The sequence below is a fragment of the Platichthys flesus genome, chromosome 4 (genome assembly GCF_949316205.1).
Source record: "Platichthys flesus chromosome 4, fPlaFle2.1, whole genome shotgun sequence".
NCBI classification, from domain to species: Eukaryota; Metazoa; Chordata; class Actinopteri; order Pleuronectiformes; family Pleuronectidae; genus Platichthys; species Platichthys flesus.
Window position 1 is genome coordinate 28,640,665 of NC_084948.1, and position 27,540 is coordinate 28,668,204.

At 44.6% G+C, this 27,540-nt stretch overlaps 3 protein-coding genes and 1 long non-coding RNA gene across 4 annotated transcripts in view; 2 read left to right on the forward strand and 2 right to left on the reverse strand.

Moving 5' to 3' along the window:
• Positions 1-569, forward strand: part of serp1 (stress-associated endoplasmic reticulum protein 1) — a 1,614-nt gene extending 1,045 nt beyond the window's left edge. The window contains exon 3 of the mRNA XM_062385849.1: positions 1-569. This exon is cut by the window's left edge and continues 48 nt beyond it. The gene's annotated coding sequence lies outside the window, so the exon portion shown is untranslated.
• Positions 570-846: 277 nt separating this feature from the next.
• Positions 847-5,650, reverse strand: mmp23bb (matrix metallopeptidase 23bb). The gene is made up of 8 exons (XM_062385835.1): positions 4,830-5,650; positions 3,659-3,750; positions 3,443-3,582; positions 3,207-3,374; positions 2,760-2,924; positions 2,302-2,412; positions 2,068-2,194; positions 847-1,661 (listed from the first exon to the last, which is right to left on the reverse strand). The coding sequence occupies exons 1-8, from the start codon at positions 4,875-4,877 to the stop codon at positions 1,469-1,471; spliced, it is 1,044 nt and encodes a 347-aa protein (XP_062241819.1). The 5' UTR covers positions 4,878-5,650; the 3' UTR covers positions 847-1,468.
• A 3,155-nt stretch (positions 5,651-8,805) lies between these two features.
• LOC133951730 (uncharacterized) lies at positions 8,806-10,099 on the forward strand. Its single transcript, XR_009920496.1, has 3 exons — positions 8,806-9,628; positions 9,783-9,945; positions 10,023-10,099. It is a non-coding gene; the product is annotated as an uncharacterized LOC133951730 (long non-coding RNA).
• A 4,853-nt stretch (positions 10,100-14,952) lies between these two features.
• Positions 14,953-23,060, reverse strand: LOC133951441 (segment polarity protein dishevelled homolog DVL-3). Its single transcript, XM_062385368.1, has 11 exons — positions 23,055-23,060; positions 22,194-22,289; positions 21,973-22,042; positions 17,613-17,752; positions 17,058-17,134; positions 16,615-16,682; positions 16,417-16,497; positions 16,201-16,335; positions 15,949-16,116; positions 15,484-15,675; positions 14,953-15,393 (listed from the first exon to the last, which is right to left on the reverse strand). The coding sequence occupies exons 1-11, from the start codon at positions 23,058-23,060 to the stop codon at positions 15,284-15,286; spliced, it is 1,143 nt and encodes a 380-aa protein (XP_062241352.1). The 3' UTR covers positions 14,953-15,283.
• Between the last annotated feature and the right edge of the window lie 4,480 nt (positions 23,061-27,540).

Genomic DNA, 27,540 nt, shown 5'->3' on the forward strand with positions numbered 1-27,540 from the left:
TCACCAGCAGGGGGCGGGGCCACGACAGTGAGCCACTGGAGATGAAGGAGCCCCAAACGCCGACATCATCAGCCGGGTCGTCGTGACCCCGCCCTTAGTTTATCCAAACAAACATTCCTGTACTCTACGACCAAACCAGCCCCTAGGACCCCCCCCCCCCCCCGTCTGCATCTCTACCTTTATCTTTGTTGATTGAACGTGTCGCTGCCCGCTGACCTTCTCAGTGTTTCTCTGCCTGTAAGCCACACACGTGCCTTCTTCTGTTTACCTGTGCTTTAGCCCCGCCCCCTCTGATTATACCTTATCAGTGCAGGAGGGGGGGTGAGGGGGGGGGGACACATTTTATAACAGTCCAGAATAATTGAATCTTTGTGTGTTCGAGTCTGAGCTGCCCTCAGGTCTGTCGTCCTCCTCATCTTCATCACGGCTCTCAGGATGAAGATGAGGACGATGACATGATGAAGGTCTTTTGAATTAGAAGGTTGGAGGTGATGACAGGTGTGTGTCTGCACCGTGTGCAGCCTCACCTGAACAGTTTTTTTCCCACAATAAAGTTGATTTTGAAGGTGGATGATGTTTGTCTCGTTTCTGAAGGGATGAAGATGTGTTCACGTGTTTTTTACATGTTCCTCACGTGTGTACAGCTGACATGAGATTGTGGGCAGAGCTCTGGTCCAATCAGAGAGCAGGTTAGAGGTTGACAAACAGATGAGTCTCACTTCTGTTGATCACAGAGGCTGCAACGTGCAGTAGCTGTGACTGTCCACATGATGTCAGTGTCTGGACAGAAACAGTATCCCACAGTGCATCAGGGTTAGGGACTGTTACTAATTTAAATGTTAATAATCAAAATGTTAGAAACTGAATTTATTTGAATTCATGGCATCATGTTCCTCTGCAATAAACTCAGTAGTGCATTATGGGTAAATCAGTGTCACACAGGACTATGTTTTTTAGAACATCAGTGAAGAAGAAGAGAGACGCCACAACAATGTGAGCAACTGAAAAATAAAAGATTCAATAAGACGTCAGGGCTGTATGACTTATACTACAAACATGTCATATACATTACTGGGGGGGGGGGGGGGGCTAACAAAAACTACGACATGATTAAATTCATTCGATCAAATGTTCTGATGTCACCAGATCAAGATGGCGGCGCCCATATCTGAGGGAGAAGGAGGAAATGGAGACCTGTCCATATTTATAAATCTATTTATCGACTCAATGTTGGAGCCTCAGGTTTCTCTCTCTCACACCTGGTTTGGTTCAGAGCTCCGGACTCTTCAGTTCAGTCTGAACATCAGGTGTGAAGGTTCCTCAGAGCAGAACAGGAGTTCTGGGTCTGGATCAAACTGAACCTCGTTCTGTTGGTTTGCAGAGTGAAAAACCTTTTTGGGACTTTCTGTCAAATCCAATCGTAGTGAGTCGATCCTCAAATATAAACCTGGCTCATCATGTTGTTTCCTCAGCTGTTAGAAGGCTGCTCTGGTTTTAGTCGGATGGCCCAGGAGTTGGCAGATACGATTTCCCCGCGTCGATGGATGCGACAGGTGTAGACCCCCTCGTTGAACTCATTGGCTATAATACGAAGGTCTCGGCCCTTCAAGAAGATGTAGCCGGGGACGGAGGCGAGGATCTGTTCTCCGTCTTTAAACCAGCTGCAGGACAGAGGAACGCCGGAGAAAGATGAAGGTGAGTTTCTACTGATGACCAGATCATTCACTACAGTTACTCTAGCACCACCCTCAGGGAAAACAGTGTACTGCACTAATAGTAAAGCTGGGACAGAAAACCACCTCCATGAAAGACGAGGAACTGAGTTGACGAAGGTCATTACAAAGATCAACCGGTTATTGGTTAACAGTTGTTGATCTTAATGTTTCTACAGGAATTGTTAAACTTTACGTTCATTCTTCTGTTCCTGTTTTCTCTCCACTGTCGTCAGTGCTGCTTGTTTCTCTACAATATTCTTACTCTGTAAAGTTCCTTGACATAATGTGCATTTGTGATTTCATGATGTACAGATAAAGTTGAATTGAATTCCTGACTTAGTGATCAGCTGACCTGACTTTGGGCGGAGAGCGAGAGTTTTTGGTTCCACAGCGGAAGCCCACCACCTTCCCTCTGGGAACCATCTTGATCTTGAAGTTGGATGGAGAAGGAGTCGGTGTGGTAACTGCTTCCAGAGGCTCTGTGAGCGAGACACAGACAGGAAATGATTTTCATACCAGAGATGTTTCAAGGACCCGACCATTGGGATCGGGTTTCTGTTGGACCAGAGGAGCGATGTGGACTCACCATAGCAGAGGTCACAGCGCTGAGGACAGTTCTTCTTCATAAAGGTCTTCCTCCGCTCACAGAAGCCCAGTCGAGCCCACGGATCACAGACTCGCTTCTTATCCAGACAACCTGCAGACCAATGGGTCAACACGTGTCACTGACAAGATCCTACATGATATCATCATGTCAGTAGTACTCTACTGACACAGCCTGCCTACAGTTACTTCCTGTAACTTTGTCTTCACTGTTGTTTAACAAACAATATGGACGCACTAAACTCTGCGAGGTATATGTTGGATCTTCTTGTTGTCGAGATATTCAAGCCTCCAGTTGGTCCAAGATGCTGCTGCACGAGAAGAAGAGATCACATGACTGCACTGGCTCCCTGTGAAAACTCTGTCATTCTCTCTCTCTCTCTCTCTCTCTCTCTCTCTCTCTCTCTCTCAGTGAGTAGCTCAGCTGGTGTTGAACTTCACCATAGAGTCTCTGGATGCCCCACACGTCGTCCTGAGCGATGTTCCTCTGCCCGGTGTAGGTGGCGTTGGGATGCATCAGCGCCTGAGGGTCTCTGGAGTGCCACAGGCCGAGAGCGTGGCCGATCTCATGAGCCGCCACCTGAACCAGGTCGTTCAGCCACACACCTGAAGAATCAGTGGAACAAACAGTGAGATAAGAACGACCTGAAATGACAGAAACATATTTGACAAACATTTAATTAACATCTACTTTGATTTGTTACTTTGGTCCATGTCCCATCTGCTCACATGGAGGAGGTTTATGACATTAGGGGGCGATAGAGATGATTTGAGCCGTCAGGTCTGACAGTCTCCGGTAAATCCTTTTGTGGTGTCGATTATATGCTAACGAAATCCTGTTCTGCTTCACTTCTTCACTTCCTTTCCTGCCACTTGTTGATTTCTTACCTTGCTTCCAGCTGAATCTGGACTTGCCGAGGATCCAGAACTCGTGGTTGTCAAAGTGGATCTCTCCTCGCGGCGGCAGGAAAGCGTGAGCCAGCTCTCCGTTCAGGCCGTCGAAGCAGGGGTGTAGAGGAGCCCACCAGCAGTCGGTGTGGTTGAAGGTGTAGAAACCTGACCCAGACAGACAGTGTTTTATAAACTGAACCACAAACATGGAACCTGTCGTCTCCTGCTCGTACCGATGGTGATGTCGGCCGTGGCGTTGCCTTCAGTAACGTCTGAGAAGGTCAGAGGAGACACGTCGCTCCACTTGGTGAAGGCGATGCTGATGGCCTTCTTAGTGTCGTCCACGTTCAGAGTGTTCGGAAACTTGATGATTCTGAGATAAAGACAAACAGAGAGCCGCTGATGTAACGGGAACACACACACACACACACACACACACACACACACACCTGTAGGTGATGTTGTAGTGAGTCCACTTGTGTCCCAGAGGATTCACAGCGTAACGTTTGTTTCTCAGCTCCGTGGATCTGCTGCAGCACATCTGTGAAGAAACAACCTGAACCAATCAGCTTCCTGGGATGTCCACCGTCTCTTCACCTCTGATGGAAACATGATGAAGAGAACCCCCCCCCCCCCATCTTCGTTCTGTGTGTTATTAACATGTGGTATTAACATGTGTTATTAACATGTGTTATTAACGTGTGTTATTAACATGTGTTATTAACATGTGTTATTAACGTGTGCTATTAACGATTGAATTGCGTGATGATCAATATCAACAATGACCTGAACCAACACAACTAAATGAATAACCATAACTTTAACCTTAACTTCATTTTAAACCTAAAAGTCTGAACCCTCAAATGATTTTGAAGCAGTGAGGACTAAATGTCCTCACCCTGTACATCTATGGTCCTTACAAAGACAGAAGTAGAGGAGCATAGAGCTGTCCACCTGGATAATGTTAATGTGTGTGTACAGTGGCTCCGTGGCTGATCTCATACAGATGTGAAATGTGTCAGACACATGTGGAGCTTCTCTGCTTCCTCTCTTCATCAGTTTGTGTCTCCTCTGTAGAAACAGCTCACTCGTTCACAAAGGGACGTGTGAAGGAGAGACGTCTTCAGGTGTCGTACATGTGAACACACGTCCACTTGTCTAGGTGCACGTGTACGACACCTAAGCAAGTTATTCAGTGTTGAAGATACAAACTACAACCTACTCACACTTCACAGCACGAGGACTCAAGAAGAAAAGAGTCTGGACATTTTACTACGAGGCTGAAGGAAAGGTTCCATAAAGTGTCCAGAGACACTGACTCTGACATGTGTTCTCACATCAAGAACCTGGAGAACATGTGAGCAACATGTGAGGAACATGTTTTCTATTGCTTTATTATTTACAGATCTGTAAGTTTAATTTGTTTAAGTTTTTCTTTTTATCTCAAGTTAGTTTTTTCTTATTTCTTGTTTTTCTAATGGAGATTATCAAGAAACCAGAATCAGAACCAGATCAGAACTCTGTGGACAAACGAATTCATTTAGGTCAACCTGTCGTGATTCATCCAGAACTCAATTAAAGTTTAAGTGATTTAGAAACGAATCAAAGATCAGAGCTCACCTTCATCATCATCATCATCAACATCAGCAGCAGCTGAACCGGGTCCATGATGAGAACTGGATCAGAACCTACACAGGATTCATGGTCCAAAGGAACCGACCTGGAGACGCGTAAAACTTCCGCGCGCCGGATCCGAGCGAGAGAAAAAAGTAAAAAAGACCCGAACCGTCCCGGGTCAGTGTGTCCTCTGCCCTCTGAGTCAGGACCAGATGACTCGGGTGGATCGCAGTCGGGACCCGGTCCCAGAGTTCGGCTCCGAACTGAACTGAAGAAACTTCCCGGAGTGTCTCTGTTCCGGAGGGGCGGGGTCAGGTGTGTGTGTGCGTGTGTTTACACACAGTTTAACCCTTTCACTTCAGATATGTTCAGATCCAGGTTCAGACGGAACCAGGGTCAGGTTGAGCTTGATTCAGATTGATTCTGGTTTAGGTTCTGGATCAGTGTCTCCGCTGAAGATTCACAAACTTTCAGACCTGCTTCTGCTTGTATCCCTGAGGGGCCCGGGGCCCAGGGGCCCCTCAGGGTGTGTTGCCACAGGTAGGGCCACCCTGAGGTGTTTTCCCAGCATCAGCCGTCCAGATGTTTGTCTTGTCTCCTCTCAGAACATCTGTCCAAACATGCATGAGAACCCTGAGGAGTCAACACGAGAGCAGACCGAACCGGTTCCACTGGTTCCTCTTTGTTCGTTAACACATTCCTGAGGTTCTACACATCTGGTCTGGATTAGACCAGTTTTCTGGACCTGAAGTCTCAGCCATTCAACACAAGAGATTTCTGTCCAATCTAAAAAACACAGAAGAAAGTTTTAAATAATAAAAACTATGACGAGAAGTATTTTCTATTTTCTTGTGTTCAACTTCAATCATTTAGATTAGAAAGACCAGGACCATCTGAGACCAGGACCATCACAGACCAGGACCTACTGAGACCAGGACCATCAGAGACCAGGACCAACTGAGACCAGGACCATCAGAGACCAGGACCAACTGAGACCAGGACCAACTGAGACCAGGATCATCAGAGACCAGGACCAACTGAGACCAGGATCATCAGAGATCAGGACCATCCGAGACCAGGATCATCAGAGATCAGGACCATCAGAGACCAGGACCAACTGAGATCAGGACCATCAGAGACCAGGACCAACTGAGACCAGGACCATCAGAGACCAGGATCATCAGAGACCAGGATCATCAGAGACCAGGACCATCACAGACCAGGACCAACTGAGACCAGGACCATCAGAGACCAGGACCAACTGAGACCAGGACCATCAGAGACCAGGACCAACTGAGACCAGGACCAACTGAGACCAGGATCATCAGAGATCAGGACCATCCGAGACCAGGATCATCAGAGATCAGGACCATCAGAGACCAGGACCAACTGAGATCAGGACCATCAGAGACCAGGACCAACTGAGACCAGGACCATCAGAGACCAGGATCATCAGAGATCAGGACCATCAGACACCAGGATCATCAGAGATCAGGACCATCAGAGACCAGGACCAACTGAGACCAGGACCATCAGAGACCAGGATCATCAGAGATCAGGACCATCAGAGACCAGGATCATCAGAGATCAGGACCATCAGAGACCAGGACCATCCGAGACCAGGATCATCAGAGATCAGGACCATCAGAGACCAGGACCAACTGAGATCAGGACCATCAGAGACCAGGACCAACTGAGACCAGGACCATCAGAGACCAGGATCATCAGAGATCAGGACCATCAGAGACCAGGATCATCAGAGATCAGGACCATCAGAGACCAGGACCAACTGAGACCAGGACCATCAGAGACCAGGATCATCAGAGATCAGGACCATCAGAGACCAGGATCATCAGAGATCAGGACCATCAGAGACCAGGACCATCTGAGACCAGGACCATCAGAGATCAGGACCATCTGAGACCAGGACCATCAGAGATCAGGACCAACTGAGACCAGGACCATCTGAGACCAGGACCATCAGAGACCAGGACCATCAGAGATCAGGACCATCAGAGACCAGGACCATCAGAGACCAGGACCAACTGAGACCAGGACCATCAGAGATCAGGACCAACTGAGACACGGTACATCTGAGACCAGGACCATCAGAGACCAGGACCATCAGAGATCAGGACCATCAGAGACCAGGACCATCAGAGACCAGGACCAACTGAGACCAGGACCATGAGAGACCAGGACCAACTGAGACCAGGACCATGAGAGACCAGGATCAACTGAGACCAAGACCATCAGAGATCAGGACCATCAGAGACCAGGGCCATCAGGGATCAGGACCAACTGAGATCAGGACCATCAGAGACCAGGACCATCAGAGACAATGACCAACAGAGATCAGGACCATCAGAGACCAGGACCATCAGAGACAAGTACCATCTGAGACCAGGACCATCAGAGACCGGGACCAACTTAGACCAGGACAATCTGAGACCAGGACCATCAGAGACCAGGAACATCAGGGACCAGGAACAACTGAGAGCAGGACCATCTGAGTGCAGGACCAACTTAGACCAGGACCATCTGAGACCAGGACCATCAGAAACCGGGACCAACTTAGACCAGGACCATCAGAGACCAGGACCATCAGAAACCGGGACCAACTTAGACCAGGACCATCAGAGACCAGGACCAACTGAGACCAGGACCATCTGACTGCAGGACCATCTGAGACCAGGACCAACTGAGACCAGGACCATCTGACTGCAGGACCATGAGTAACTGAAAAACCCTGATCAGAATAAATATCAGAATAAAGTTGGGCATGATGGCTCTGAAGAGTTAAAAGCGAGAATCTGGATCTTCCCCTGGTGGCTGGCTGTAGTATAGGTCATGAACTCAGACTCCTCCATGGTAGCATATGGGACATGGACCAAACAAATACATACATTAAGAATGAATTGACCTTTGACCTCTCTTTTCTCAGAGTCTCCTGCAGATCTCTGCAGCTCTGCAGGAGAATCCCACAATGCCTCTGTGTTTCTGGCTGAAGGCCCTGGGGCCCGGGGGAGGGGGGGGGAGGACTCACAGTCGTCCAATCCCCTCAGAGTGTCGGGCTCCTGGTGATATGTCGCTCAGGAACGGAGGAGGAGACCAACTTTCAGACGGAGCTGAGGGACGAGGATTTAATTACACCTCCGTCCATTCATCTGTCCATCCACACACACTGAGAGCTCCTGTGTCCCTCAGTTCTGACTCTCAGGACCAGGTCTGTACTGCGGAGTGAGTTCAACTTACCCAGGATCAGTTATCAACTGAACCTAACAAACCCATGAGGCTAAGTGGTCACATGATGCTGAGTTATCTTAACTCGTTAAGTCTTGTTGAGTCAACAAGACGTGTGGAAGTGAAGGAGCCTTCTGATGAGGAACTTCCATGATGTTCACTCTATAATGTTTAGGAGTTAATTTGATAATTTCACAGGATGAAGCTCCTTGAAGGATCAAAGTATTAAAGTATGTTCTCCTCCACTTACCCTCCCAGTACATCAGTACCAGTAAGTGAGGCAGCTGCAGTCTGTGGTACTGGGAGCACTTTACTGGTCAGGCTGGTTCTGTTGGGCTGCAGCAGCTGACTGAGGTTCATTCTCTGAGGAGAATCTAGATCTTTCAGAAACTCCTCAGAGGATGGGTCTCTGAAGACCCTGGTCCTCCTAAGAGACTTGATCCACACCAGGTCCACAGATCCTCTAAGAACATGAGGTCATGGTTCAAAAGAAGGGATTGGTCAATGGGCGGAGCTTAATACTGTTTGATCTCTTATCTCCTACTGCAGGGGTCTTCAACGTTTTTCAGGCCAAGGACCCCAAAACTAGTGGAGATGGAGCAGGGACCCCCTACTATATTTATTGTATAAAATTGTTTTTTATATTAAACTGGGCCTAGTGCGATATATAAACATAGCTACCCTGTTATTGCGCATTCAATACTAAGCTATTCAAATACAACACGGGTGCATATATTCATGCTCAATTTAAACATGTGCACGGTACAGGGTGGCTTGCATACAACACTGAGCTATTAGAGTAATTCACAGATTCATGTTTTTATTTTAAACATGTATGTAGAAGAGAAAGTGAATCCTAAAGCCATCTGTGGATGCCACACATGCTCCCACATCAGTGAGATGTCAGAACCTGATGGGAAGCACACAACTTATCTAACCTTGGACGGATGGAGGTTGTCAGGCAGAGGGTCAAATCAGCCTCTCAATATGTTGGATGCAGTTTAATGTGTATTTAAAGACATTTCAATTTGTAGAAAAAATTGGTTAGAAAATAAATCAAAAATTATAAAAAATATAAAAAATTGTCTAATCAACCAAACATTTCACGACCCCCCCTGCAGTACCTCCGCGGACCCCCTAGGGGTCGCGGACCCCCTGTTGACGACCTCTGTCCCACTGAACCCGGAGCAGGTCAGATGCTCAGGTTGGGTTACCATGGTGAAGACTCTGAAGTTCTCTGATGTCCACAAATCCTGCTTCGTAGTTCAGGTCCAGGTCTTTCAAGACAGATCCTGGTCCCTGATGAATGAACCAACATTCTACAATAAAATACACACGGTATTAATAATGATCATAAAGAATCTGGTTTGTTTTCTTAAATTTGAATTTATTAGAGATCAAGGAAATCACAAATATCAAAATCCACAGAACTTTTGTTTACAAATGAAACAAGATCAGAATCAGAGAAAAACATGATTTAAAAAAGTAAACAATCACAGATCCAATCAGCGGACACGGTGTGTTCTGGAATCTGATTGGCTGTTCAATGTACACCACAGGTGATGAAGGTGAACAGGTGATGAAGGTGATAAGGTGATGAAGGTGATGAAGGTGAGCCAGTGATGAAGGTGAACAGGTGATGAAGGTGAACAGGTGATGAAGGTGATAAGGTGATGAAGGTGATGAAGGTGAGCCAGTGATGAAGGTGAACAGGTGATGAAGGTGAACAGGTGATGAAGGTGAGAAGGTGATGAAGGTGATGAAGGTGAGCCGGCGATGAAGGTGAGCCGGTGATGAAGGTGAGCAGGTGATGAAGGTGAACAGGTGATGAAGGTGAACAGGTGATGAAGGTGAGCAGGTGATGAAGGTGATGAAGGTGATGAAGGTGAGCCGGTCATGACGGTGAACAGGTGATGAAGGTGAGCAGGGAATGAAGGTGATGAAGGTGAGCAGGTGATGAAGGTGAGCCGGTCATGAAGGTGAGCAGGTGATGAAGGTGAGCAGGTGATGAAGGTGAACAGGTGATGAAGGTGAACAGGTGATGAAGGTGAGCAGGTGATGAAGGTGAGCAGGTGATGAAGGTGAGCCGGTGATGAAGGTGAGCCGGTGATGAAGGTGAGCAGGTGATGAAGGTGAACAGGGGATGAAGGTAAACAGGTGATGAAGGTGATGAAGGTGAGCAGGTGATGAAGGTGAACAGGGGATGAAGGTAAACAGGTGATGAAGGTGAGCAGGTGATGAAGGTGATGAAGGTGAGCAGGTGATGAAGGTGAGCCGGTCATGAAGGTGAACAGGTGATGAAGGTGAGCAGGTGATGAAGGTGATGAAGGTGAGCAGGTGATGAAGGTGAACAGGTGATGAAGGTGAACAGGTGATGAATGTGATGAAGGTGAGCAGGTGATGAAGGTGAACAGGTGACGAAGGTGATGAAGGTGAGCAGGTGATGAAGGTGATGAAGGTGATGAAGGTGAGCAGGTGATGAAGGTGAGCCGGTGATGAAGGTGAACAGGTGATGAAGGTGAGCAGGTGATGAAGGTGATGAAGGTGAGCCGGTGATGAAGGTGAGCAGGTGATGAAGGTGATGAAGGTGAGCAGGTGATGAAGGTGATGAAGGTGAGCAGGTGATGAAGGTGAGCCGGTGATGAAGGTGAGCCGGTGATGAAGGTGAGCAGGTGATGAAGGTGAACAGGGGATGAAGGTAAACAGGTGATGAAGGTGATGAAGGTGAGCAGGTGATGAAGGTGAACAGGGGATGAAGGTAAACAGGTGATGAAGGTGAGCAGGTGATGAAGGTGATGAAGGTGAGCAGGTGATGAAGGTGAGCCGGTCATGAAGGTGAACAGGTGATGAAGGTGAGCAGGTGATGAAGGTGATGAAGGTGAGCAGGTGATGAAGGTGAACAGGTGATGAAGGTGAACAGGTGATGAATGTGATGAAGGTGAGCAGGTGATGAAGGTGAACAGGTGACGAAGGTGATGAAGGTGAGCAGGTGATGAAGGTGATGAAGGTGATGAAGGTGAGCAGGTGATGAAGGTGAGCCGGTGATGAAGGTGAACAGGTGATGAAGGTGAGCAGGTGATGAAGGTGATGAAGGTGAGCCGGTGATGAAGGTGAGCAGGTGATGAAGGTGATGAAGGTGAGCAGGTGATGAGGGTGAACAGGCGATGAGGGTGAACAGGTGATGAAGGTGAACAGGTGATGAGGGTGAACAGGTGATGAAGGTGAACAGGTGATGAGGGTGAACAGGTGATGAAGGTGAACAGGTGATGAAGGTGAACAGGTGATGAAGGTGAACAGGAGAACATGGGATGAAGTGAACAGGTGATGAAGGTGAGCAGGTGATGAAGGTGAACAGGTGATGAGGGTGAACAGGCGATGAAGGTGAACAGGTAATGAGGGTGAACAGGTGATGAAGGTGAACAGGTGATGAAGGTGAACAGGTGATGAAGGTGAACAGGTGATGAAGGGGAGCAGGGGATGAAGGGGAGCAGGTGATGAAGGTGAACAGGTGATGAAGGTGAGCAGGTGATGAAGGTGAGCAGGGAATGAAGGTGATGAAGGTGAGCAGGTGATGAAGGTGAGCCGGTCATGAAGGTGAGCAGGTGATGAAGGTGAGCAGGTGATGAAGGTGAACAGGTGATGAAGGTGAACAGGTGATGAAGGTGAGCAGGTGATGAAGGTGATGAAGGTGAGCAGGTGATGAAGGTGAGCCGGTGATGAAGGTGAGCCGGTGATGAAGGTGAGCAGGTGATGAAGGTGAACAGGGGATGAAGGTAAACAGGTGATGAAGGTGAGCAGGTGATGAAGGTGATGAAGGTGAGCAGGTGATGAAGGTGAACAGGGGATGAAGGTAAACAGGTGATGAAGGTGAGCAGGTGATGAAGGTGATGAAGGTGAGCAGGTGATGAAAGTGAGCCGGTCATGAAGGTGAACAGGTGATGAAGGTGAGCAGGTGATGAAGGTGATGAAGGTGAGCAGGTGATGAAGGTGAACAGGTGATGAATGTGATGAAGGTGAGCAGGTGATGAAGGTGAACAGGTGACGAAGGTGATGAAGGTGAGCAGGTGATGAAGGTGATGAAGGTGAGCAGGTGATGAAGGTGAGCCGGTGATGAAGGTGAACAGGTGATGAAGGTGAGCAGGTGATGAAGGTGATGAAGGTGAGCCGGTGATGAAGGTGAGCAGGTGATGAAGGTGATGAAGGTGAGCAGGTGATGAGGGTGAACAGGCGATGAGGGTGAACAGGTGATGAAGGTGAACAGGTGATGAGGGTGAACAGGTGATGAAGGTGAACAGGTGATGAGGGTGAACAGGTGATGAAGGTGAACAGGTGATGAAGGTGAACAGGTGATGAAGGTGAACAGGAGAACATGGGATGAAGTGAACAGGTGATGAAGGTGAGCAGGTGATGAAGGTGAACAGGTGATGAGGGTGAACAGGCGATGAGGGTGAACAGGTGATGAAGGTGAACAGGTGATGAAGGTCAACAGGTGATGAAGGTCAACAGGTGATGAAGGGGAGCAGGGGATGAAGGGGAGCAGGTGATGAAGGTGAACAGGTGATGAAGGTGAACAGGTGATGAAGGTGAACAGGTGATGAAGGTGAGCAGGTGATGAAGGTGAGCAGGTGATGAAGGTGAGCAGGTGATGAAGGTGAGCAGGTGATGAAGGTGAGCAGGTGATGAAGGTGTTTAAATCTTTGATGGTCTTCCGTCTGCTCTGTATTTTCTTTAGCTTTTGATTTTCTCATCCAACGTTTACAAAAATCAAAACCTAAAAAAACCACAGAAGAGTAGAACATGTGTCCGGAGGTGACATCACTTCCTGTCTACCAGCAGCTCGCAGGATCAATCTTCTCCTCGCTTATCTGTCAGCAGAACGTTGGCATGGCGACAGCTGTCGGTCACATGACGTGTGATGGTGACTGGAGGACGGAGCTGCTGCTCATGATGCAGGACATCAGGACACACTCCTGGACGGACGAGACGGGACAAGGTTAACAGGACCGAGAGAAGCAGAGTACTCGGGAAGTGACACATACTCATTTATAGTTTGTTATGATGTCTGATGTCTCTACAGGATCATGTCTCCAGTCCAGGAGGAGGATAAGAGTGTGACCCTCCAGGTTCTGGACCCCTGTGACCTTTAGTGTCTGTCTGTCTCTGTCTGTGTGTGTCAGTGTCTGTCTATTTGGGTCGGTCTCTGTCTGTGTGTGTCGGACTCTAGCTTTGTTAGAGACTTGAGAGACGAGGATTTTAGTTTTGTAGTATATATATATATATATATAAAAATATATATATATATATATATATATATTTTTTTTTTTTTTTGTTCTTTTTTTTTAATTCTTCTTGTTGAGGAAATATTTTCTATGGACAGAAACAGTAAAACTTAATTTACAGATATTTTATATATTATATTATCATTTCTGTTAATTTCTGCTTCAATAGTTTCCAGTTTATGTATACATTTGTTTAATGTTGAATGACCAGATTAACTGCATGTTAGCATGTTAGCTTAGCAGCTACTACTTCTATACACAGATAACAGGAGGCTCATCAAGCCGTTTTGATGGACACGCTCCGAACTCCAATTCTAAATTGTCAGACTTTAATTTGATTAGTTGCTTTGACGCAGATACACGTGAACCCGGTGTGAAGGTTCAAGCCAGCCGGTGACCGGGACTCTAACGGAGCCTTCGGCATCACGAACAATAACTGTGCATCGCTTGTTACGTAATAATTAAAGTTTTAACGGTGCTACTTAAACCGACCAATCACGTACGTTGAGATGCAGACACGATGTTCATCGGTGAGTTTAACAACCAGTTTCGATGACTCAGCACAGATTACCACAGTGATCAGTTATCGATCATCGATTAATACCTGATGATGTCGGTAGCATCACCTGCCAACGTCCCCGCTGCGGACAGACACCGGGACACCGGTGCTGTCCTCCAGGACACCTGCGGTCCTCGGGTGCTGTCCCCCGGTGCTGTCCTCCAGGACACCGGCGGGCCTCGGGTGCTGTCCCCCGGTGCTGTCCTCCAGGACACCGGCGGGCCTCGGGTGCTGTCCCCCGGTGCTGTCCTCCAGGACACCGGCGGGCCTCGGGTGCTGTCCCCCGGTGCTGTCCTCCAGGACACCGGCGGGCCTCGGGTGCTGTCCCCCGGTGCTGTCCTCCATCCCGTTTGACCGTGACTCGGCTCCTGAGTCAAGATGTCGGCGCCGCATCAGTTGACGCAGCCGAAGCCTGAGCCGGCAGAGGGCGCTGTTCAAAGCAGTGTACAACAGAGTTTCCTCTCCTCTAGCTCGACCGCATTACTCGGCCGCTGATTGGTTAGTTGGGATGAGAATAAGAAACCTTCCTGAGGTCATACGTTCTTTACCCTCTTCATAGGTTTTAGTGGTTTGACTCTGGAGGCTTAAGAACTAAGGATGTCTCACCAGGTTAAAGCCCAATGAGACAAAATAGGATTTGTGAATATGGGCTATACAAAAAAAGATCAGATGCTCAGAAATGATTTAAAAAAAAAAAGGGAATTAAGACACTAATTCAAACATGAAGCAGTATTATTAAAAAAAACTTCAGCAGACTTCCTGTGTCTAACTTCACAGACGACTGGTCACCCTGAAGTCTGTGGACCAGGACTGAACCTCCCTCAAACGGTCTGGAATGACATCAGGTGAGCAGCGTCCAGGTGAACGGCCCCGGATGAAGTTACACTCTCTACAGACCGTGCTAAGGTTCACAGGGACCTGAGGGATTTTGAAGATATTCCTTAGAGGAGTTCTTCAGTTATTAAGGTCACAGCAATGGGACCATGACAACCTGAAAACTTAAAAGAAGTTTTGTAATGAAAAAACTTAAAGATTTGTCCTGAGCTTTATTTTGGAAAGACGGCGACAGGAAACTCAGCACAGGAAGATTGAGATTTTATAATGAAGCAGAATGTACAGACGCATCTGTGACATCATAATATATTCATGTTATTCAGGAGGAGTGAAGACAAACAGTGACATCAGGTAACAGGGGGCGGAGTCGTGGGAGGGAGTCACATTACATCTGCAAAGTAATCCCCGGGGTTTCCCATGGCGAGGTGGAGGGGCTGCCTGGCGCCTGAGACTGAGGACACGTGTTGTCTTCGATCGGGAGACGGGGGGGGGGGGTCCTTTGGGTACTTGTTGCTATGGAGACCAGAAATGGAGGACAGGGGTCACCGGGCCCTGTTGTCGTTGGCAAACTCCTTAACGAGTTGTTTGGAGCGCTGTGATTGGCTGGCTCCTCCCTCCTTCTGACCATCACTGCAGCTTGATTCACTGCTTCCTGTTTGGTCACACATGGACAGGAAGTATATTTCTATAGATCTGCGATGGATTTATTAACGAGTGATCAGAACAGGAAACACTTTCTCACCTTCACTGTGACGACTTCCTCCCTCCCAGGCCGGCAGCTGGTTGGGGGGGTGAGGACAGCTGTAGGGGTGAGGGATGATGGGGGACAGGTAGGGGAAGGCTGGAGGCCACTGGGGTCCAGCACCTGGAGGGTCAAACTCTGATCCTCCTCCTTGACTGGAGACATGGTCCAGTTGAGACATCAGACCCAGACCTGAAAGACACAGAGTACCAGAGTGCAGGTTAGACCTGAACTAGAGACCAGCAACCAGAAACCAGCTACCAAAGACCTGAGATCAGCTACCAGAGACCTAAGACCATCTACCAAAGACCTGAACCTTAGACCTGCTACCTGAGACCAGTCACCTGAACCAGGGATCTGAACCATTTGACACAAACATATGGAAATAATTAAACATCATGGTTTTGGGATGATTCTGAATTTTTTGACATTTTGTCATCATCTTGTGGTCAGGAGACTCCTCACCACCGCAGACATCTCCGAACACGTAGTAGCACTGCTCGGAGAACGTGACCTTGTGGATGGTGCTTCGGATGAATCCGGCCTTCAGCAAGTTCCCTGCGTACTTCCTGGTTTCGCGGCGGTCAGTCAAACCTTCCACGTTGCAGTGGAGCCAGTCGACCACGTTGGACCCTGAACACACCGAAGATAAACAGAAAGTAAATGATCCTCATGGTTCGGTGCAGAGCTCTTTCTGACCCTGACACCCGCTCCTACCGATAAACGCGTTAGGGATCGTGATCTTCAACCACATCCTGTCCCGAACCTCCAGGCCTGACTCTGGATTAATCATTGCCTTGACAACATCTGTGATGTCACTGTGGATGGTGAGGTGGTGTTCTTCATTGACGCCTGAGGAAACACCAGGAGATGACTGTTGAGGTCATAGATGAAAAGGTGGGCAGGTGCTGCAGTGGCTGATGGGAGTCTGACCATAATGTGGGAGGAGCTTCCCGGTCATGGCGGCGGTGTGAGACACCCAGGCAGCGGGGTCGATGGGGCGGACAGGTTCACCTTCAGTTAAAGAATGACGGATATTAACGTCATTTTAATAAATCACACAATTTCTATGATGATATGTTATGTTCCTAACATGATAAAGTAGAGTGAACTCTTCTATTGGTCACTCACTTCTCGGCAACGGGAAGCAGCTCCGAGGGTTCGGATCCCAACACTTTGCCACGGTCAACGTCACTGCACTGAGGACAGACAGGTGGTGAAGACAGGGACAGTAGAAACAGTTCACAATGTGTCTGACTCTGGTTTGTGGATGACGTCTCTCCAGAGCAGTCGTTTGAGTTCAGAACAAAGTTAGTGAACATGTTTGATTGAAAGTCATCGGCACTAGTATGATACCCAGTTGTCAACCAGCAGCTGAGGTTGCTTCTTTTGTCCATTTCACCCACCCAACACACTGACCTACAGGAGTCTTTTGTGTTGAGTACTGAAATGTTCTGTCCACTTACATTTACACCATAGATCAGAGAGAAACAAGATTTCAATCCCGTCCGTGTCCTGTTCAAAGTTCAAATAAAGTTCACTTTGACTTTTGTAGGAAGTAGAATGTTTCTGACCCTGGTTTGTGGACGACGTCTCTCAGGACTCCAACAGCATCGTCGTTACACATGTTTTCAAAGTTGATGTCATTCACCTTAAACACAACAAACTGCTTATGGTACCATTAGTTCAATCAATAGTAGTGCAGCGTTACAATACTACAGTGTTACAGTACTACAGTATAGCAGCTTCCAGACCTGAGCTCCTCAGTTCTCTGGATCTTCTCTGGAGGATCACACTCAGCTTGTCCTCCTCCTCCTGTATAAAGACTAGATCCAGGAGCAGTGTGAACAGCAGAGGATCCTCCAGTGATTCACTGAGTGAGTGTGGGGAGGGGGGGGGGGGGGGTGTCAGGTGATGTGAACAGCTCACTTCCTGTGTGTGTCTGCTCCACCCGGCTGTTCCACCTCTCACCTGAACCATGAGGAGGATCTGCTGCTGTGACAGCGTCATCGGAGCAGTGAAATTCTTATGGCAGGCAAACATCTACGCAGTAGGCGACTTTACAAAATGAAAAAATATATATAAATGTATAATCTTCAGTAGTAATGCTACAGTAGTAGTAGTAGTACCTGCAGTAACATGTCTCCAGGCTCGATGCGTCCCTCCGCTGCGACTGCTCCTCCTTTCATGATGGAGCCGACATAAATTCCTCCGTCTCCTCTTTCGTAACTTTGACCCACTATACTGACGCCAAGGGAGTTATACCTCTCTGAGAGGGAGACAGGTGGAGACAGGTGGAGACAGGTGGAGACAGGTGGAGACAGGTGGAGACAGGTGGAGACAGACACTTTAACTTTCATATTAAACACAAACTCAATCATTTCTTGAGTCTCTTGTTTTTTTGGTAATGTGATCATTATTATTTACGTTTACATCGCTGTTCCTGACATAACCAGCAGGTGTCTGTGTTTCTTCTCATATTCAAAACTCACCAAACAAAAATATAATCAGTTTCAAAATACTGGATTAACTGCTTACCTCGTAACCTGGTGACCTGGTTGCATAGTGCCTGACTACCTGGTTAAATGTCACCTGGTTAAATGTCACATTGTTAAATGTCACATGCTGAAATTATACCTGGTTAAATTATACCTGGTCAAATGTCACCTGGTTAAATGTCACCTTGTTAAATGTCACATGGTTAAATGTCACATGGTTAAATGTCACCTGGTTAAATGTCACCTGTTAAATGTCACCTGGTTAAATGTCACCTGGTTAAATGTCACCTGGTTAAATGTCACATGGTTAAATGTCACATGGCTAAATGTCACCAATTAAATGTCACCTGGTTAAATGTCACATGGTTAAATGTCACATGGTTAAATGTCACATGGTTAAATTTCACCTGGTTAAATGTCACCTGTTAAATGTCACCTGGTTAAATGTCACCTGGTTAAATGTCACATTGTTAAATGTCACATGCTGAAATTATACCTGGTTAAATTATACCTGGTCAAATGTCACCTGGTTAAATGTCACATTGTTAAATGTCACATGGTTAAATGTCACATGGTTAAATGTCACCTGGTTAAATGTCACCTGTTAAATGTCACCTGGTTAAATGTCACCTGGTTAAATGTCACCTGGTTAAATGTCACATGGTTAAATGTCACATTGCTAAATGTCACCTGGTTAAATGTCACATGGTTAAATGTCACCTGGTTAAATGTCACCTGTTAAATGTCACCTGGTTAAATGTCACCTGGTTAAATGTCACCTGGTTAAATGTCACATGGTTAAATGTCACCTGGTTAAATGTCACATTGTTAAATGTCACATGCTAAAATTATACCTGGTTAAATTATACCTGGTCAAATGTCACCTGGTTAAATGTCACATTGTTAAATGTCACATGGTTAAATGTCACATGGTTAAATGTCACCTGGTTAAATGTCACCTGTTAAATGTCACCTGGTTAAATGTCACCTGGTTAAATGTCACATTTAACCTGGTTAATGTCACCTGGTTAAATGTCACCTGGTTAAATGTCACATGGTTAAATGTCACATGGTTAAATGTCACATGGCTAAATGTCACATGGCTAAATGTCACCTGTTAAATGTCACCTGGTTAAATGTCACCTGGTTAAATGTCACATTTAACCTGGTTAATGTCACCTGGTTAAATGTCACCTGGTTAAATGTCACATGGTTAAATTATACCTGGTCAAATGTCACCTGGTTAAATGTCACATTGTTAAATGTCACCTGGTTAAATGTCACCTGGTTAAATGTCACATTGTTAAATGTCACATGCTGAAATTATACCTGGTTAAATTATACCTGGTCAAATGTCACCTGGTTAAATGTCACATTGTTAAATGTCACATGGTTAAATGTCACATGGTTAAATGTCACCTGGTTAAATGTCACCTGTTAAATGTCACCTGGTTAAATGTCACATTTAACCTGGTTAATGTCACCTGGTTAAATGTCACCTGGTTAAATGTCACATGGCTAAATGTCACCTGGTTAAATGTCACATGGTTAAATGTCACCTGGTTAAATGTCACATTGTTAAATGTCACATGGTTAAATGTCACATGGTTAAATGTCACATGGTTAAATGTCACATGGTTAAATGTCACCTGGTTAAATGTCACATGGTTAAATGTCACATGGTTAAATGTCACATGGCTAAATGTCACATGGTTAAATGTCACATGGTTAAATGTCACATGGTTAAATGTCACATGGTTAAATGTCACATGGTTAAATGTCACCTGGTTAAATGTCACATGGTTAAATGTCACATGGTTAAATGTCACATGGCTAAATGTCACCTGGTTAAATGTCACCTGTTAAATGTCACCTGGTTAAATGTCACCTGGTTAAATGTCACATTTAACCTGGTTAATGTCACCTGGTTAAATGTCACCTGGTTAAATGTCACATGGTTAAATTTCACCTGGTTAAATGTCACATGGTTAAATGTCACATGGTTAAATGTCACATGGCTAAATGTCACATGGTTAAATGTCACATGGTTAAATGTCACCTGGTTAAATGTCACATGGTTAAATGTCACATGGTTAAATTTCACCTGGTTAAATGTCACATGGTTAAATGTCACCTGGTTAAATGTCACATGGTTAAATGTCACATGGTTAAATGTCACCTGGTTAAATGTCACATGGTTAAATGTCACATGGTTAAATTTCACCTGGTTAAATGTCACATGGTTAAATTTCACCTGGTTAAATGTCACATGGTTAAATGTCACCTGGTTAAATGTCACATTGTTAAATGTCACATGGTTAAATGTCACATGGTTAAATGTCACATGGTTAAATGTCACATGGTTAAATGTCACCTGGTTAAATGTCACATGGTTAAATGTCACCTGGTTAAATGTCACATGGTTAAATGTCACATGGTTAAATGTCACCTGGTTAAATGTCACATTGTTAAATGTCACATGGTTAAATGTCACATGGTTAAATGTCACATGGTTAAATGTCACATGGTTAAATGTCACCTGGTTAAATGTCACATGGTTAAATGTCACCTGGTTAAATGTCACATTGTTAAATGTCACATGGTTAAATGTCACATGGTTAAATGTCACATGGTTAAATGTCACATGGTTAAATGTCACCTGGTTAAATGTCACATGGTTAAATGTCACATGGTTAAATGTCACATGGCTAAATGTCACATGGTTAAATGTCACATGGTTAAATGTCACATGGTTAAATGTCACATGGTTAAATGTCACATGGTTAAATGTCACCTGGTTAAATGTCACATGGTTAAATGTCACATGGTTAAATGTCACATGGCTAAATGTCACCTGGTTAAATGTCACCTGTTAAATGTCACCTGGTTAAATGTCACCTGGTTAAATGTCACATTTAACCTGGTTAATGTCACCTGGTTAAATGTCACCTGGTTAAATGTCACATGGTTAAATGTCACCTGGTTAAATGTCACATGGTTACATTTCACCTGGTTAAATGTCACATGGTTAAATGTCACCTGGTTAAATGTCACATTTAACCTGGTTAATGTCACCTGGTTAATGTCACCTGGTTAAATGTCACATGGTTAAATGTCACCTGGTTAAATGTCACATTTAACCTGGTTAATGTCACCTGGTTAAATGTCACATGGTTAAATGTCACATGGTTAAATGTCACCTGGTTAAATGTCACCTGGTTAAATGTCACCTGGTTAAATGTCACATGGTTAAATGTCACCTGGTTAAATGTCACCTGGTTAAATGTCACATGGTTAAATTTCACCTGGTTAAATGTCACATGGTTAAATGTCACATGGTTAAATGTCACATGGTTAAATGTCACATGGCTAAATGTCACATGGTTAAATGTCACATGGTTAAATGTCACCTGGTTAAATGTCACATGGTTAAATGTCACATGGTTAAATTTCACCTGGTTAAATGTCACATGGTTAAATGTCACCTGGTTAAATGTCACATGGTTAAATGTCACATGGTTAAATTTCACCTGGTTAAATGTCACATGGTTAAATTTCACCTGGTTAAATGTCACATGGTTAAATGTCACCTGGTTAAATGTCACATTGTTAAATGTCACATGGTTAAATGTCACATGGTTAAATGTCACATGGTTAAATGTCACATGGTTAAATGTCACCTGGTTAAATGTCACATGGTTAAATGTCACCTGGTTAAATGTCACATGGTTAAATGTCACATGGTTAAATTTCACCTGGTTAAATGTCACATGGTTAAATTTCACCTGGTTAAATGTCACATGGTTAAATGTCACCTGGTTAAATGTCACATTGTTAAATGTCACATGGTTAAATGTCACCTGGTTAAATGTCACATGGTTAAATGTCACATGGTTAAATTTCACCTGGTTAAATGTCACATGGTTAAATGTCACATGGCTAAATGTCACATGGTTAAATGTCACCTGGTTAAATGTCACTTGTCACTCACCCATGTTCAGAGACACAGTGATGATGTTGAGGGACATGGTCGAGTCAGTGAGACTGCTGAGAGAGACAGACTGTGAGACAGACAGGTGGAGAAATACAGAGAGACAGAGAGACAGTGAAGGTGAATTAACACACAGCCATTTGAAGACGGAAGAGTTTCAGTTATAATCAAGTGTGTAATGGTCTGTGTGTGTCTGTGTGTAGCTGTGTGTGTCTATTTACCTTCTCCATCCACCGGGCTTTGCGTCTCTGGTGGCTGCGGCGTTGTCGCCCGCTGATGTGACGAGGAGCTGTTTCTGTTCTGTTGATTGGCTGAACCTGATGTGACAGCTATGTGGTAACTAAGTGACAATGAATTTAAGTGTTTATATATTTAAAAAAACATTATTAAAAAGCACTATTTTTTAACTCAAATCCAAATCTTGTTAAATACAAATATTTAAAAATTGACAGAAATACAGAAGACTATCTTGTCTAATTCAAGAGAATATTATCAATATATATTCGTTTTTACTATCTTTTTTACATGAATTGAAAATTAAATTATAAAATATTTCTAAGAACATTTAAAATAAACAAAGAAGTTGAAAATATAACTGAAGAATTTAGAATAATAACCTAATAACAAAGTATTTTTCTACACAATTACTGATCAAACTACATTATAACAAATTAGCAAACGTACAAAATAAAACACAGCTGATTAAATGTACATATAAAACCTGAGTAATGTATGAAAACGAACCTTTCAAAATACAATCCTTAAATATTTCTGAGTTGTAAAGTGAATCCAGCAGCTCAGAAATTATTTTATCTGTGCTCACGTCACTGGGGAAGCTTTTATCTGCGGGACAAAACAAACCGAAGCACCAGTCACATGACCTCCAGCCACCAATCAGAGGCGGAGGAGGAGAGCAGCAGAGAACAGGATTAATGGAGCAGAAGAAGAAGACGACCTGAGGGCCGGTTACAAGCAACCCACCAATCACAGGCAGCGCTGTTGATGATGTCACGGATGACGGAGGATTTTTAAAGGAGCAGTTCAACATTTTATAAAACTACAACTGATGACTAATCACTGACATCCATCACTGTTCAATAATCAAACCTAGTCCTAAAAACAGATACTATTGTTATTCAATCAATCAATCAATCAAATTTTATTTGTATAGCCCATATTCACAAATTACAATTCATCTCATAGGGCAGGACAAACTACTAAAAACCCTTTTAACAGGTAAAAATATGTAGAAACCTCAGAGACACATGTGAGGACCCGTCTCCCAGGACGGACACAAGTCAACAGATGCCACGTGCAGGAGAACATCATCAATAATCAAAGTCTCTAGCAGCATTGATGAGGGTAGACATCCCGAAGGACAACCCCAACATGACATGCCAAGCAGTCCCGCTGCAAGCACAGTCCATGCTCAGCAACCATCCAGACCACGATCCACAATCCAGACCAGACGCCACTCCAGACCTCAGTCACGGTCCACCGCCGATCAGCCCACATGACTCAGAATCCGCCACACTGGATCCAACACCGCGACCCCCGGTGCGCGATCCACAAACCACAATCCATGGTGCGGCCACAGAGGCCCTGGATCTGCGGGTGATAAAGCAAAGGGATTCCGGGGAAGGGGGATAGGGATGGAGAAGAGGAAGGAGAAGCTGGAAAGAGAAGCTCCGTGTGTCATGTGTCATAAAATAGAACAATTAACGCTCTGGCGCACTAATTAGTTCTAACTATAAGCTTTATCAAAAAGGAAGGTTTTGAGTCTACTCTTAAACGAACAGATGGTGACTGCCTCCCGAACTGAAAGTGGTAGATGATTCCACAGCCGAGGGGCTTGATGGCTGAAAGCTCTGGCTCCTACTCTACTTTTAGAGACTTTAGGGACGACAGCCTGAGTTCTGGGAGCGGAGTGCTCTAGTGGGTTGATAAGGTACTAGCTCTTTAAGGTATAAAGGCTCTATATTATTAAGGGCCTTGAAGGTGAGGAGGAGAATTTTAAATTCTATTCTGGATTTAACTGGAAGCCAGTGTAGCGATGCTAACACAGGAGACATGTGGTCTCTGGTCCTGGTTGCAGAGGTGTGGACTCGAGTCACATGACTTGGACTCGAGTCAGACTCGAGTCATGAATTTGATGACTTTAGACTCGACTTGACAAACTGTAAAGAGACTTGCAACTCGACTTGGACTTCAATATCAATGACTCGTGACTTCACTTGGACTTGAGCCGTTTGACTTGATAAGACTTGCTCCTTTCCCCAAAACACAAAGATTAAAAAGTATGTTATTAAGGAGCGCTCTGTATCTGTCATCGTGTTTATGTGCGTCTGTGTGTGCAGCGCCGCCGCTCCAAAACGCGCACTACGCGCTGTGCGTCGGGCACCAAGTCCTGAGGGGGCACCAAAAAAAAGCAACTGAAAAATGATCATAGTTATTATAATTATGTAGCCGAGGGTTTGGTTGTATCATAAGTCCGGCTTCAGCCGACAAAGGACACGAGAGCAGGTCATGCGCTCGGGACAGCACACCCGTTTATTCTCCGTTCATTTTACAACTTCACTCATCACAGCACCCACTTCCTTTAAAACCCCCTTTCAAAATAAGAGTCACTGCCAACAACCCACTTAAAACCGGAAATACAAATCAACCCTCAACAATAACGTCATTAAATAAATTAGCTTACAATTATAATGCCGATATTATTTCAGTATAGAAATATTAGGTACCTTTTAGACATGTATATCACAAAAAAGGCAGAACAAGAGATATATTAAATTGCTCAAAAAAAGTTAAAGAAGATTGACTATTCTTGTTTGTACTTATTGATGATTATTTAATGTAATCATAGAGGAGTTATGCTTAGGGCACCAAAATGGCTCGCAGCGGCACTTGGTGGAATCATACTACGTCCCCATCGTGCACAAATGACTGACAGACTTTTGGCCAATTTGGTCTTTTGCAAATGCAATTCAGCATAGGGCCCTGACATATAAAAAGCACAACCCTGTTCATTGTTATGTTCAAGTATTTGTTATGTTTCTCACATGTACACACACACACACAGACAATATGAGGTGAGATAAATGAGATGAGATAAACACAGGACAGGACAATGTTGTTAGCACTTTTGTACAAATAATTACAGTTGCACTTGTTTTTTCAAATGTGTTCATTCTGTAGGAGTGGTTTAAAATGAAGAATATTCTTGCAAAATATGAGTTAAATGTTAAAAATGACTGGTTAATAGTGCAATAGAGAAGTGCAATGTTGGCACAAATTTTTTTCTGTAATTTCAATTGCACTTGTTTTAATAAATAAATAAATAAATACAGATTTTAAAAGCATACATGATCTGTGTAAATATATTATTACTCAGTGATCAAAAGGACTCGAAAAGACTCGAAACTCAAACTGCAGGACTTGGACTTGACTTGAGACTTGTCAGTCTTGACTTTGGACTTGACTCGGGACTTGCCTGTCTTGACTTGGGACTTGACTCGGGACTTGAGGGCAAAGACTTGAGACTTACTTGGGACTTGCAAAAAAATGACTTGGTCCCACCTCTGCCTGGTTGTCTTCAGGACACGTGCTGCAGCATTTTGGACAAGCTGTAGAGTCTTTAACGACTTCCTGCTGGAGCCTGATAATAATGAATTACAATAGTCCAGTCTCGATGTAACAAAGGCGTGGACTAGTTTTTCTGCATCTTTTTGTGAAAGGACATGTCTGATTTTTGAGATATTACGCAAGTGGAAAAAAGCGGTCCTAGAAATTTGTTTTAAGTGACAATTAAAGAATAAATCAGGATCGAAGATCACTCCCAAGTTCCTGACTGTTTCATTGGGAGCAAGGGCAATGTCGTCTAGCGCAGCTATATCATTAGATAATGCATCTCTAAGGTGTTTGGGGCCAAGTATTATAACCTCTGTTTTGTCTGAGTTTAATAAGAGAAACTCACGGGTCATCCAAGTTTTTTTTGTCCTTGAGACATGTTCGAAGTTTAGTTAATTGATTACTTTGTTCAGGTTTTATTGATAAGTATAATTGGGTGTCATCCGCATAGCAGTGGAAATTTACCGAGTGTGTCCTGATAATGTTTCCTAGTGGAAGCATATATAATGAGAATAAAACTGGGCCGAGCACAGAGCCCTGTGGAACACCATGGTTTACTTTGGTGCGCACAGATGACTCATCATTAATTTGCACGAATTGGGAGCCATTAGAAAAATACGATTTAAACCAGTTAAGGGCGGTTCCATTAATGTTAATTAACTGTTTGAGTCTTTGTAATAAAATGTGATGGTCAATTGTGTTGAATGCTGCACTGAGATCTAACAGAACCAGGACAGACACAAGTCCCTGATCTGAGGCTATTAAAAGGTCATTAGTGACTTTTGCCAAGGCTGTCTCTGTACTGTGATTGGCTCTAAACCCCGATTGAAAGTCTTCATATATATTATTTTCCTGGAGAAACTCAGACAGCTGATTGGCTACCACTTTTTCTAAGATTTTAGAAATGAAGGGGAGATTAGATATTGGCCTGTAATTGGCTAAAACCTCTGGGTCTAGGGTGGGTTTTTTGAGTAGGGGTTTGATGACAGCTATTTTAAAAGACTGTGGTACATAACCTGATGATAATGACAGATTTAAATCTTAGAAAATCTTCAATGAAGAAGTGGGGCCTGGCAGACAGCGCTGCACGCGAGTGTGGTGCCCCTGAACAGACTGTCAAACATATAATGACCACCTGCCCCCTACACAGACCACCCTCGGAAGCCGGCCTCTTTGACGTGGGACCAGAGACAAGGGCATGGCTACAAGACACTGAGTTGGACCTCTGATGTTACACAAGAGAGAATGACAGATTGATAATGTTAAGTAACGAACTATCAATTAGGGGCAGAATTTCTTTAAGTAATTTGGTAGGAATGGGATCTAAGATACAGGTTGTTGGTTTAGAACCTGAGGTCATAAAGATATTGCTATTTAGGGATGGAGGAATACTGGGTTCGGTGGAGGTGTGACTCTCTGTCAGCCTGGCTACAGTGCAGAAGAGAAACCTGGGGTTGTTTTTATTCTCTTCTATTAGTTTTGAATAGTAGGCGGCTCTTGCTTTGTGGAGAGCCTTTTTATATTCTTTAACACTATTCTTCCAGTCTATGAGGTTTTCAACATGGTTGCTGGAGCGCCACTTCCTTTCTAGTTTTAATTGTTTTAACTCATTTGTCTGGGAATTATACCATGGAGCTAATTTACTATGTTTGACATTTTTCTTTTTTAGAGGCGCTATTGAGTCTAATGTTAATCGTAATGAGTCTGCAGAGCTATCGACGAGGTGGTCGATCTCAATGGAGCTCAGGGTTTTAAAGAATTTGTTGTTTATATCTACTGCTAATACGGGTTTAAATGTAATTGGGATTATCTCCTTAAATTTAGCTTCAGCACTTTCAGGTAGACATATAGAAAATTAATTTTTTATTAGTGTCATATATTCAGTTATTGAAAAATCAAAGGTTATTAAATTATGGTCTGATGGAAATGGATTGCGCA

Bases quoted from the DNA above. Each gene is read 5' to 3' on its own strand.
- mmp23bb (XM_062385835.1), bottom strand. From the start codon at position 4,877: ATGGACCCGGTTCAGCTGCTGCTGATGTTGATGATGATGATGATGAAG. The intron at 3,751-4,829 runs GTGAGCTCTGAT...GTTTCTTCACAG, and splicing joins TGATGATGATGATGATGAAG to ATGTGCTGCAGCAGATCCAC. The intron at 2,195-2,301 runs GTGAGTCCACAT...TCTCGCTCACAG, and splicing joins GCGCTGTGACCTCTGCTATG to AGCCTCTGGAAGCAGTTACC.
- LOC133951441 (XM_062385368.1), bottom strand. The intron at 16,683-17,057 runs GTCAGAAACATT...GTCTGTCCTCAG, and splicing joins GACGTCGTCCACAAACCAGG to TGCAGTGACGTTGACCGTGG. The intron at 16,336-16,416 runs GTCAGACTCCCA...GTGTTTCCTCAG, and splicing joins GAAGCTCCTCCCACATTATG to GCGTCAATGAAGAACACCAC.